The sequence below is a fragment of the Nicotiana tabacum genome, chromosome 7 (assembly GCF_000715075.1).
Source record: "Nicotiana tabacum cultivar K326 chromosome 7, ASM71507v2, whole genome shotgun sequence".
In the NCBI taxonomy this organism is placed as follows: Eukaryota; Viridiplantae; Streptophyta; class Magnoliopsida; order Solanales; family Solanaceae; genus Nicotiana; species Nicotiana tabacum.
This window is the reverse complement of record NC_134086.1, coordinates 89,298,454-89,309,883: the sequence shown is the minus strand read 5'-3', so window position 1 is coordinate 89,309,883 and position 11,430 is coordinate 89,298,454. Positions and strand designations below refer to the sequence as shown.

Sequence of the window (11,430 nt, the reverse complement as noted above, 5' to 3'; positions counted from 1 at the left end):
AAAGCATAAACACCACATTAATGAAAATATAGACAAAAAGGGACAGTACCAAAAGCTGTATAAAAGCAGAATAAAGACAACAAGATAGTAAGGTGATCAACAATGAAAGAAGATAACGGTTAGTCATAAAAACCTACTACCAACAGAAAGCGAGATTGCGTGTCAGTACTACTGTTATGAACACTCTAGACTACCTACTCTACTACCCTAATCCTCAACCTCCATACATTCCTACCAAGGGTCATGTCTTCGGTCAGCTGAAGTTGCGACACGCCTTGCCTAATCACCTCTCCCCACCTCTTCTTTGGCCTACCTCTACCTCTCCGTAGACCCTCCAAAGTCAATTTCTCACACTTTCTTACTGGGGCGTTTGTGCTCCTCCTCCTCCTCCTCACATGACCAAACCACCTAAGTCGCGCTTCCCGCATCTTGTCCTCAATAGGGACCACACCCACCTTGTCTCGAATAACCTCATTTCTAATCGTATCTAACCTGGTGTGCCCGCACATCTATCTCAACATGCTCATCTCTGCTACCTTCATATTTAGAACATGAGTGATCTTGACTGGCCAACACTCAGTCTCATACAACATCGTCGGTCTGATCACCACTCTGTAGAACTTGCCTTTAAGTTTCGGTGGTGCCCTCTTGTCACACAAAACACCGGAAGTGAGTCTCCATTTCAGATTGTTTATCAAGAATTATTAAATTTAACTCTCGAAATAGTGAACAAGGATTTAATTTAAAATTAAAAGAAATATCATTTCTTTGGTACATAACTAGTTATACATAGAAAATACGGAACAACAAATATACCAAAAATATTTAAAAAGAGTTAAAGTTGTCCAATTAGCTGAAGGTTATTAAAGCAGCGACTACTAAAAAAATTTATTTAAAAAAAAAAAAAAGAGCATAAAAATGGTTTGCAATCTCAAATTGCAAACTGTATGAGAATATCTTATTAAACTTTGGACTCAATAATTCAAAGCAATGACTATTCAGAAGTTTTTTTTTTAAAAAAAAACATAAAACTAATTTGCAGACTATAGTCTCTGGATCATTTTGCTAAAAGATTGTTAATATATTATCTCATTTTTTATTTCTGTGTCATTTTGGCACAATTTATTAAGCAAGAACTCGTTTAAGGTATGCTCAAATATTTGTTAAAAACTTTAGTTGCTTATTATTATGAGCTCAATTGAAATATCACTTATGAGTATAACCTTTTGAAAGATTCCCCTAATGAATCTGGTCGAAATTTCAATTTGTCTCCCTTAAAACGGCAAGTTCTATTGAGAAACCAAGTGATAATCAAATTTTCTAAGTCAAAAGTTATCTTTCACCATCAAAGAAACCATCATAAAGATACGCTAAAAAAGGCTAAATATTCTTATCATCAGTTTATAGAAAGTAAATCTTTGCTTCTACTAAAATTATCTTAAAACTAGAAAATTGAAGTTTGATTTAGCAAGAAAGTATGAAACAACGTAAAAATATTCAGAAAAATTGTTTATAAAAAGAATAAAGTAATATTTATTTTTTGTAAATTAAAAAAAAAAGGGATGTAGAAATAATGTATATAATTAAGAGCCGTTCCTATTTAGTTGGGTTTGTGGAGAGTTTATCCCTAATCAAACTCTAATTTCAGCATTTGAAGATAACAGAATCTCCAACTATTGCGTTTGAACGTTTGAATATTGAATACTACTAACTAGTAACTCCCATAACAAATTAAAAAAAGTTATATTGTCTCTCTACTCCTAGCATGAACAGTTCTGATTTCTCCTTTACAGTTTTACAAGAAGAATATTCAAGATTTTCTGGTAAATTTCTCTACTCTTCCTTTGTTTTGCTCCTTATCTCCTCTAGATTGTTTAAAGAAAAATAAAATATCTCTAAAGTAAACTATTCGTCATTTACTAGCTAGGATGACAACTGAAATTAGGTAATTTCTTTAAGAACATGAACCTCATATTATCTTATACATAAAGTAGTAAAACTCCAATTATGAAGAAGAATATGCTCTCGCAGATATATGTAAATTGCAAGTATACGACAGTAGATAAATATATGGTTAGGTGCACCAGAAGAAGCATGACTACTCAGTGCTCTCGCTGCACAAAAGCATTTTTACAACAACTACGCTTTAATCCCAAACAAGTTGGGGTCGGCTATACAGAAATCCTCAATGTTAATGTTTCTCCATTTAAATTGGCCAACATAATTCACCATGAATTGGCTAGTTTCACGTTGCTCACCTACCACAACCCTCCTCCTTTATCCGAGCTTGGGACCAGTGATGCGCTCTAGCTGCAAATAAGCATTTGTATTACCTTAAAATAGCATACCTGAAGTAGAATATCCAACTAAGACATTTTTAAATTAATCTCTACATAACATTCTTTACATAATAGCCCTGTATTAGTATATACATCGTCCTCAACAAAAAATAATCTCTGCATTATTTTCACCGCATAGCCATCCTACTTTACAGTCTTTGCATAACTAGATTGCGAACCAAATGACCCGTTAAACATTCGGTGGGTGAATCTCATTCAACCAAGGGGTGTCAACTAACAACCCTTCGTCAGAAAATTATATTATATTGCTCGATAAAAAATTTTGTTTTATATATTTTTACTATATGTTGAGTCTCCTTGACTTTTCAGTGTATTCAATTTTTTATATTTTGACACTGCTTACTGAAAATCTTGGCTCCGCTAACGTTACTGTAAAGACATAAAGGCTCCTATATATATGAAGGAGGGCTTATTGCTATATATTTTGCAGGTTGATTAATTAGGGGAGATCCTGATTCGAACATCTTAGCTTGAAAGGCCCTAAAGTTTGAACCCTTAATGGATTGGAAACAACAAAATTATGATAAGATGGCCACAAGGAAAAACATTGCATCTCCATCCAGGTAAAAGTTGGTTTTCTTTTACTTTTTCATTTTCACGTATTAAACCTTTTAATGTTGTTCTTTTATTCTTCTTACCCTTTCCTTTCAGGAAATCAGTGTCTGCTTCATCATCAGATGTTCAGCTCCACATATGTGGAGTACCATTTTCCTTGAATAGGGTAAGTTAAAAATCATGACAAGTCAAATGCACATCAGAATTATTTCAGTTTTACTAAGCTGTTGGTTTGTGTTGAACTTACAGGAAGTTTTGACTGCAAAATCTGCAAAGCTAGGTGCAGTGCTGAAAGAGAATCCTGAAGATGATGTTTCTCATTTGCTAGGAGACATTCCCACTGATTCCAAAACTTTTGAGCTAGTCGCAAGGTTCTGCCATGGTTTTGACATAAGCCTATCGCCTGAGAATGTTATTAAAGTCCTTTGCCTTGCTAACTATCTTGGAATGTCCGAGGATCACAGCACAAACAACCTCACAAAGAAGGCTTGTTTCTACTTTCAAAATAATGTCCTTCCTAGCTGGAACAAGTGTATTAAAGCCCTCAAATCTGCTGAAACCATTCTTCAACAAGCTGCAGATCTTGCCCTTGTCGATGCCTGTGCAGAATCGATCATCACCAAAGTAGTGCATGATCCAAGTCTTCTTGGAGAACCGATTAGGAACGTAACAACAACAGATGATGACAGTGAGAACGACGAAAGTACCTATAAGTCAAATGTGAGGAGGAGGCTCTTTGTTCTTGACTGGAAATCTGAGGACTTGACAGTACTTTCCATTGCTCTATACGAGCCCATTATTCATGCAATTATTCATCAAAATGTCCCTCTGGACTATGTGGCATCATCTCTGTTTCAGTATCTCATAAAATGGGTTTTTCCGGGGACTAAAGGAGAAGATGAGACATCAACTTATGAGAGGAATTCTCAGAGAGAGATCATTGAAGCAGTGGAGAGACTGTTGCCGCAAGAGAGGGGGCTGATCCCCTGTTCTTTGCTCTCTCAAATGTTGCAATCTGCAATAATGTTGGATGCCAATGCTGAATGTAAAAGTGGATTGGAAACTAGAATAGGAAAGCAGCTGGACCAGGCAACTGTCAAGGACCTCTTAATACCTGCACAAGGATATGCAAAAGAAGAGCAGTATGACACTGAATGTGTGAAAAGGATAATGAAGTATTTCTACAGCAATTACACAAACAAAGACAAATCTGGCCTGATCGTCGTGGCACAACTTATTGATGACTTCTTGGCTGAGGTTGCAAGTGACAGAGATTTGAAGTTGAAGACATTTTTAACACTAGCAGATTTATCACTAGCAGCATCAGAAGGAACTCATAGGAATTCTGATGGAATATATAAAGCAATTGATATATACTTGGACAAGCACAGATATCTCACGGATAGAGAAAGGGAAGAAGTTTGCAGGATGTTGGATTTCAACAACCTGTCTCCTGAAGCCTGTGAACATGCTGCACACAACGAAAAGCTACCAGTACGAGTGATGGTGCAGATTTTGTTTTCTGTGCAGTTGAAGTTGAAGGATACTGTGGCTAAGAGAATACAGAGGGGTTCTGGAAACCTATTGTTGAAGCTGGAAGAAGACGAGGAAGATGCGATGAGGACAAGCAGCAGTGAAGAGGAAGTGAAAGCAGAGATGGAAAAGATGGGAAGCAAGGTGCTGGAACTGGAGAAAGAATGTCATATGATGAGAAGGGCAATTCAGAGAGGTAGCTACCAGCACAAGATTCAGAAGGAGAAAACAAGCATGTGGAAAGAAATGAAGAGGAAGTTTGATTGCATGACAAGCTTGCATGAGACAAATTGCCATGTGAAGAAGAAAAAGGTGCATCCAAGATAGAAGATTTCTTCTTTTTTATCCAAGATAGAAGTTCATGGTTTCATCTTTACATTTTTATGCCGGAGTGATAAGGACTTACTGAATAATTAAAGATTAAATTTACATTCTCTTTGGAAATTAAGAGTATAAGCATGTTGATTATTTTCATCATCTCCTCCAAATAACAAAAGAGATAGGTAGGACTATTCTTTCATTGCATCTCCAGAAAATCCAGACTTTAATGCTCTGAACTTGTTTACAGGTTACAGCATGATGCCCATGTTTACTCATTTTTTCATTACGAAACACTAGAGTTCAGCATCAAGAGTTCAAGACACACTATAGAACGTAAAGATAAATTTTCCTCCCGGAATAAAGAGCTTTCACCAATTTGTAGTTTTAGGTGTCTAACTCGACACACACTTGCGAAGTCTTTAGTTATGGTGCAAGAAAAAGAACAGTTATGTAGGTCTAAACCCATATTTTATAGCACTAGTGCAAGCACTTGTTCATCGCAACAATTCCAAAATAATAGTACAACCAACAGTTATCCTCACAAGTGATACATACTGATAGTACAACCAACTTTTTTTTAAAATTGTGGTGTCCAAGCCAGCTTGGCGCACCTCCATTAATTCCATGAGGTACCTGCTATCTCCACCAGCATAGGTACCAACTCGGTCCATCAAGGTTTTGACATGTGAGAAGAAATCACCTAGTGTTTTTGCCTCTACTGGGCTTTGAACATGTTGTACAACCAACTTGTTCATGCAACAAAGCCAAAATGAATAACATAAGTGCTTTCACCGAGACCTGTTTTCTAGCAAACACTTTCAAGAATAAACATCTCTGCCAAGAGAAAAGTCGATACATCTTAATTAGGTCAGAACTGTACATAATTTCGCCAACAACGATGCAGTTAACAGCAGAGGTTTCACGTTGATAGGCAAAAATCTTGCAAACAAAGTCTCTGCTCCATCTCTCCATGAATAAGAAAACGAAAAGAAACGAAAAATGTCATGAAAATGCAGAAACCCAGAATTCCAGGATTCAAGAGCAAGAACAAATGGAGTTCACTTTGTCATCTTCCTCAAAAGAAGAAAGAGCTTCTCATCGAGCTTGAACTTTTGCACCTTGAGGGGATCACTTTTCAACATCAGCTGAAGTCCTCCGAAGGAGACATAAACCACTCTGACAAGAGGGAAAAGGAAAATGAACAAATCAATAGGCTGTCTAAGAGTGTGAATCTCTAAGCTTATTGACTTTTGAAAATCTAAGAAACAACGTCACAGCCACAAACTTATTCCTATGATAGGCCATGAGATATTTTAAATCATTCTATAACCTACAACAGTAGTGAAGAGAGCTTTCAGTTGTGTTAATTGTCCACAGGTACAGAGGCCTGGAGTTGTCTGTTCAGCAAGAACTGGAGAAGAAATACAAGAATAGAATTTCTTCTTGTGAATATCTGCCTTTTTCCATTCTTAACAAATAATTTTTCCTATCCAAACAACATATCTGACTGCATGATGAAATGGTGAAACATCGGTTAATGTTGACCAACCGAGATTGGATTTTGACGAGATCGGATTTGTTGGATAAATAACTACTATACTGGAATTAGTGGGTGCTATGTAATCCAAAGTGAAATTTAGATGGCGGACTGCTGCAAAGCTGCATGCACTGAATTTTTTTCTCCTAGCTTACAGATAGATCTAGAAGTTAAACCAATACATTGAATAAATGGGACGAGCAAGTACATACACTTTTTTGTCAGGTCCTGATGTGTCCATTGAGACCTTATAAACTAGCCCATGCACGATGTATTCAAATTTGTCAGCAAGAGATTTTTGCTCTCCCTGCAATTGAAGAAAGTTGAACCTACACATTACAACAACAACAACAACAACAACAACAACAACAACAACAAACCCAGTTTGATCCCAACGGGTGGGGTCCGGGGAGGGTAGTCTGTACGCAGACCTTACCCCTACCTAATGCAGGTAGAGAGCCAGTTTCCAATAGATCCTCGGCTCTGAACCTACACATTACTGTTGCCAAAAAGCCTTGGAGAAGCAAAAAAAGAGTAATAAAAAGAGGCTTCCAACATTTCTTAGTTGGTTTATAATGAAATTTATTTAGATTCGAGAAGATAAAAACCAAGTGGTTGGCTTTCCCCCCCCCAAAATATCTTTACTTCAATTTGGAGATCATCAAACAAAAGGAAAATAGAAGGCAAACCTACCCAAGAATTTACAGACAATGATATGGGCTATTTTGAATAACCAACTACTAGATCAAAATCACAACTTCCTTCCCAAATAAGATTTATGGACTTACCAAGCAGCCTACTAAAATCGTACAAATGATTAAATCTAACATATCAGAGAGAGAAGATTACCACATTTCTATTAATGATCAAATGGATCTTCCAAGACAATTAAATAGGAAGATTCAAATAAGTAAAAGGAACAAATACCTCAGGAGGATGGCTAGTTACAGCTGATCCATCCATATTCAACGTCTTTGATACAACCATCCTATACAACTCTCTTGGCTGAATAGGGTATAGCTCTGAGTTGATATCTAGCTGTATCGATGTTTCGCCATCATGACATCTTGCTTCTATGCGAGAAACTAAAGAAATTGACAGAAGCTTCAGTCTAAAGATCAATGATACAGAAACATAAATGCAACAGCACAACATAGTAAAGTTGATACTTGATAATGATAATAATTGTGCCTCCCCGAACATCTAATGTCACTCCCAAAACAAAATCAGAACAAACATACTGTACCCAACCAAAATACCCTGGTAGTTCTCATCTACGTTAAGCGAACTCCGTGTAGGATATAGAAACAAGTCAACCACAGCAAATTCTAATATAAAAATAATTAACAGTGGAAGAACTTTACATGAATCTGAAAGACATTCTGACATCAGAATTATCTTTTTTATTGCAGCAAGTAAATATCAACTTCTTCTCTATAGAAGGATCAACATCCACATACTTAGCTTATGCATGACAAACTTTATACATACAAATCTCTCTGAGTTAGCCACTTTTCATCCTCTTTTGTCAAAAGAAACACCCAGCTGATATGCCATTTAGTTCTAGGATGGATGCAGGAGATTTCATTAGTACCACATGCACCAGGGCATTGGATAGTACTAACTGGGGTCAATGCTCCTTATTTCTCATACCGAAAGGTAAAACCTGAACACTATAAGTTGAATGCTAAAACAGTCATCTAGTAAACAAAGAACAATCATACAAGTAAACCATGAAATCCAACTAACAATATTTCCAGATCTCAAATCTTATATCTGATTATAAACAAAGTGACAGGCAAAAGAAATGCATGACTGTAATCTGATGGAGTTTTGTCAGCTAGAGTTTAAGCTCAGTTGGTAAGACTTTTTTTTAAACAGGTCCAAGTGGAGAAGATTTGGGGAAGTTGTTTACTGCAACTGACTTAGAAAATCTAGCATTATGCGATCAACAATTCCTGACTTTGATGTGATGGAATTTTGTCAGCTAGGGCTTAAGCTCAGCTACGAGTTTTTTTTTAACATGTCCAAGTTGGGAAGACTTTTGCTGCAATTGACTCGAATATCTAGTGTTTATGCAGTCAATAATTCCTAAAACCACTGTGTACTTCATTCTAATAAACCTCTTGGCTCTTGTATTCGAAATCATTTTATGCCAATAAAATAACATTTAATCATCAAAAAGGAAGGTCCTAAAAGGGCTGACAAGTTTTAGTAACTAGATCTCCTTAATCAAAATATACTTGTCATTCTCATTCTACTATTCCTTTTAGCATATCCTTTAACATAAAGCACTTCCTCAAGGGAAAGAATATATCATGGTACCTATAGATCTAACTCACCATTCCATCTATTGGTCGTGAATGTTCTTTAAGAGTGTCTATAAAGAGTGAATGGGACTATATGGCATCTAGATGAGTATTTATTCACATATAGCCACACAGGTGCAAAATAAATATATTAGGTCCTAGGATGTGATTATTCCATAGCCAAAGATTTCCTAACATGCTCAGAAATATTGACTGTACAATATACTACTATTGGCACATTTCTACTCCAGAAAAACAAAACACAAAGGATCTCAAAGAATTTGTCTTACCAAGCCCAGCTTGGAATGCATCAATAGGAGATATCAAATAATCAATCCTTTCCTATTTATTTCCTCCAATCCCCACATAGTCCCTTTCCAAGAAACAAAAATGCGAGCTAGGAGAAGAATAAAGGTAAATAGTACAGAGACAGCACCACCTGGAGACCAACAATCGTCACAGTAATACTGTTCCTTAAAAGCATTGCATGCAGTATCAATATGATATGGAGTAAATGGAAGAGTATTACCTTTGTCATACTTTTTGCCATCAGCATCCACCTTTCGAACCTTAATAATTTCGTCAAAGTGAAACGCATCCATTTTCAGAGGTAAGCTTCCCGAAGAGATGTCACCTAATCATAAAAGGAAAAGAATCAAAAGGAGAGTCACAATCAGTGACAATCATACATGTCTAATCTTTTATCAATTAGGTGAGATAAATTGACTTATGCAGTAAATAATTTCATCGGATGTCCCCGATAAAATTGACTAATCTTTTATCATTAGGTGAGAGACAAGAAATCAGCAACATCCTAAAACTAATACAGGATTAACAAATGCCTAAATCAGGATGTGCTTCGAAAAGCAAAGGCCACAATAGTTTTTAAATCACTGTACGGGAGTATCTAAAAGTGATAATTGCAGTGGATATCAGAAAAGAAAAAGAAGAGGGGACGATCAAGTATCTTTTCACGAGAACCTTCTCAATCTTCAGAGGGATTAAGATCTAATCTCTCAGCACTATTCCCAGAAACGAAATAGCAGAATATGACCAACTTTGACAAGTTTTCTACCTCATCATAAATCTAAGCATCTTAAGTTGAGCAATACCATATTAAGAACTGAATATCACACCAGGTGAAAAAGAAACATAGAATAAAGAAAAAAGAAGAAATCGAAAGAACCTGAAAGTTGCAAAGCGAAAAAAAAAAAATTTGAAGTTATCCAGCACAAGTACGTCTAACATTTACAAATCTCGAAACAACTATGGTAACCAGGGGATAGAAGAAATTCTACAACGAATTTTCCCGGATAAGCTCAATACTCAAAGAAGAAAACAATCTTAAAATCAAACCTACCCCGTCCTGAGAAAACATTCATACTGTTCCTCTGTACTTAAATCAGTTGCACAAGAACAAACATTAAGCCAAGGAAATCCTTCCAGTTTTTAATTTCTCCAACTTTTATCAAGTTTGCAACTTTCCACCACTTCAACATAGTTGCCAATACCTTTACATAACTTGCCCGCATGTTCAAACCTATTCGACAACCTTTTTTTCCCCTGATATGGTAAACCCAGACCTACCCCCACCCCCTCCAAAACCACCCTACAAGTAGCCCTTCCCACATTGCTCCCCCGGTGACCCAGACTCCCAACCTTATGATTGGAGCTAAAGGGTCCTTACCACTAGGCTATCCCTCCCTTCTCATTCCAAAACTTATTCTATAACATCTTTAAAAAAACAATTACCTAATAGCATACCACTTCAGACCAGCAATTGGCTCAGAACTTCTTCATTTCCTGTTTAACCTCACTAACTAAGAAATAAAGGGAATTCGCTAAAATTCCAGAGTTCCAGTATCAAAGCCCCAGCATTGAGTGATCAAAAAACTTTCAAATTCAAGTTATTATCACTCAGATAGATAGCATACACTTCTATATCAATTAAAAAAAAAGGCTTATACACTTTCTCTGGAAGAATTGCCATGCAAGCAAACTGAGGATTGTGATATGTTATTTCATAAAATCACCAAATTAGTATCAAAACTATAAGCTACTCTTTAATAACTTAGTAGCAACATTTGTTCCCAAGCCCCACCGAGCTTGAGGAAATGTGATTCCCATATTCTTAATTCAATAGGAATTGAAACAACTTAAGCATCACCAAATACACCTTATTTTAAGAAATTATTGATCCTTCCATCGAGCTTTGTTGAAGAGCATCAACTATGATATAAAGAAGCCTAGCATATATCCCAAGCATATCAATTTACATTTTAGGTCATGCAACAATTTTCCAGCTTTTTTTTACCAAATCATTCTAGCATTATAACTCAAAATAATTGGGTCAACTACACATTTTCACCCGTTTCATTGAATACACGCATTGCATTCAATATTGTGAGAATTCACCATAATTTGACACTTTTCATGCGGTGAAATTAACCTATCAGATAAAATTAGACTAGTAATGGTGGTAAAATAGAAGAAAACTAACAAAAACAAAAAGTCAAGAGTCGATAACCAGTATAACTCCGAAAGAGTAACTAGTTTCCACAGTGGGAAGAAGGAAATTTTGAGAGCAAAAGAGACCAACCTGCAGCTTTGAGGAAGAGGGTTTAACAGTTCTTTGGTGTTTTCGCCTGTCTATTACAGGGTTTCAAGGGGAACTCTTTTTATGCTGACCTCCTTCCTTTTTCGATGATATTACATTTACGCCCCCTATGAACAACTGAAATCTAAATAAGTGCTACTGCTTGTCCTTAATAATTTGCCCCTCAACTTTGAGTCCTGACACTCGGATACACCAAAA

At 36.3% G+C, this 11,430-nt stretch overlaps 2 protein-coding genes and 1 long non-coding RNA gene across 3 annotated transcripts; 1 reads left to right on the top strand and 2 right to left on the bottom strand.

The window, feature by feature from the left end:
* Positions 1–1,687: 1,687 nt before the first annotated feature.
* Positions 1,688–5,072, top strand: LOC107796899 (BTB/POZ domain-containing protein At5g17580-like). The gene is made up of 4 exons (XM_016619725.2): positions 1,688–1,823; positions 2,791–2,923; positions 3,012–3,081; positions 3,165–5,072. The coding sequence occupies exons 2-4, from the start codon at positions 2,859–2,861 to the stop codon at positions 4,773–4,775; spliced, it is 1,746 nt and encodes a 581-aa protein (XP_016475211.2). The 5' UTR covers positions 1,688–1,823; positions 2,791–2,858; the 3' UTR covers positions 4,776–5,072.
* On the bottom strand, positions 2,001–3,299 carry LOC142182728 (uncharacterized). Its single transcript, XR_012711723.1, has 2 exons — positions 3,163–3,299; positions 2,001–2,310 (listed from the first exon to the last, which is right to left on the bottom strand). It is a non-coding gene; the product is annotated as an uncharacterized LOC142182728 (long non-coding RNA).
* A 146-nt stretch (positions 5,073–5,218) lies between the features above and the next one.
* Positions 5,219–11,357, bottom strand: LOC107796905 (DNA-directed RNA polymerases II, IV and V subunit 8B). Its single transcript, XM_016619732.2, has 5 exons — positions 11,215–11,357; positions 9,145–9,249; positions 7,234–7,391; positions 6,519–6,613; positions 5,219–5,945 (listed from the first exon to the last, which is right to left on the bottom strand). The coding sequence occupies exons 2-5, from the start codon at positions 9,215–9,217 to the stop codon at positions 5,828–5,830; spliced, it is 444 nt and encodes a 147-aa protein (XP_016475218.2). The 5' UTR covers positions 9,218–9,249; positions 11,215–11,357; the 3' UTR covers positions 5,219–5,827.
* Positions 11,358–11,430: the final 73 nt, after the last annotated feature.

Bases quoted from the DNA above. Each gene is read 5' to 3' on its own strand.
- LOC107796899 (XM_016619725.2), top strand. From the start codon at position 2,859: ATGGATTGGAAACAACAAAATTATGATAAGATGGCCACAAGGAAAAAC. The intron at 2,924-3,011 runs GTAAAAGTTGGT...CTTTCCTTTCAG, and splicing joins AACATTGCATCTCCATCCAG to GAAATCAGTGTCTGCTTCAT. The intron at 3,082-3,164 runs GTAAGTTAAAAA...TTGAACTTACAG, and splicing joins TACCATTTTCCTTGAATAGG to GAAGTTTTGACTGCAAAATC.
- LOC107796905 (XM_016619732.2), bottom strand. From the start codon at position 9,217: ATGGATGCGTTTCACTTTGACGAAATTATTAAGGTTCGAAAGGTGGAT. The intron at 6,614-7,233 runs GTATTTGTTCCT...CTTCAATTGCAG, and splicing joins TAACTAGCCATCCTCCTGAG to GGAGAGCAAAAATCTCTTGC. The intron at 5,946-6,518 runs GTATGTACTTGC...CCCTCTTGTCAG, and splicing joins TCAGGACCTGACAAAAAAGT to AGTGGTTTATGTCTCCTTCG.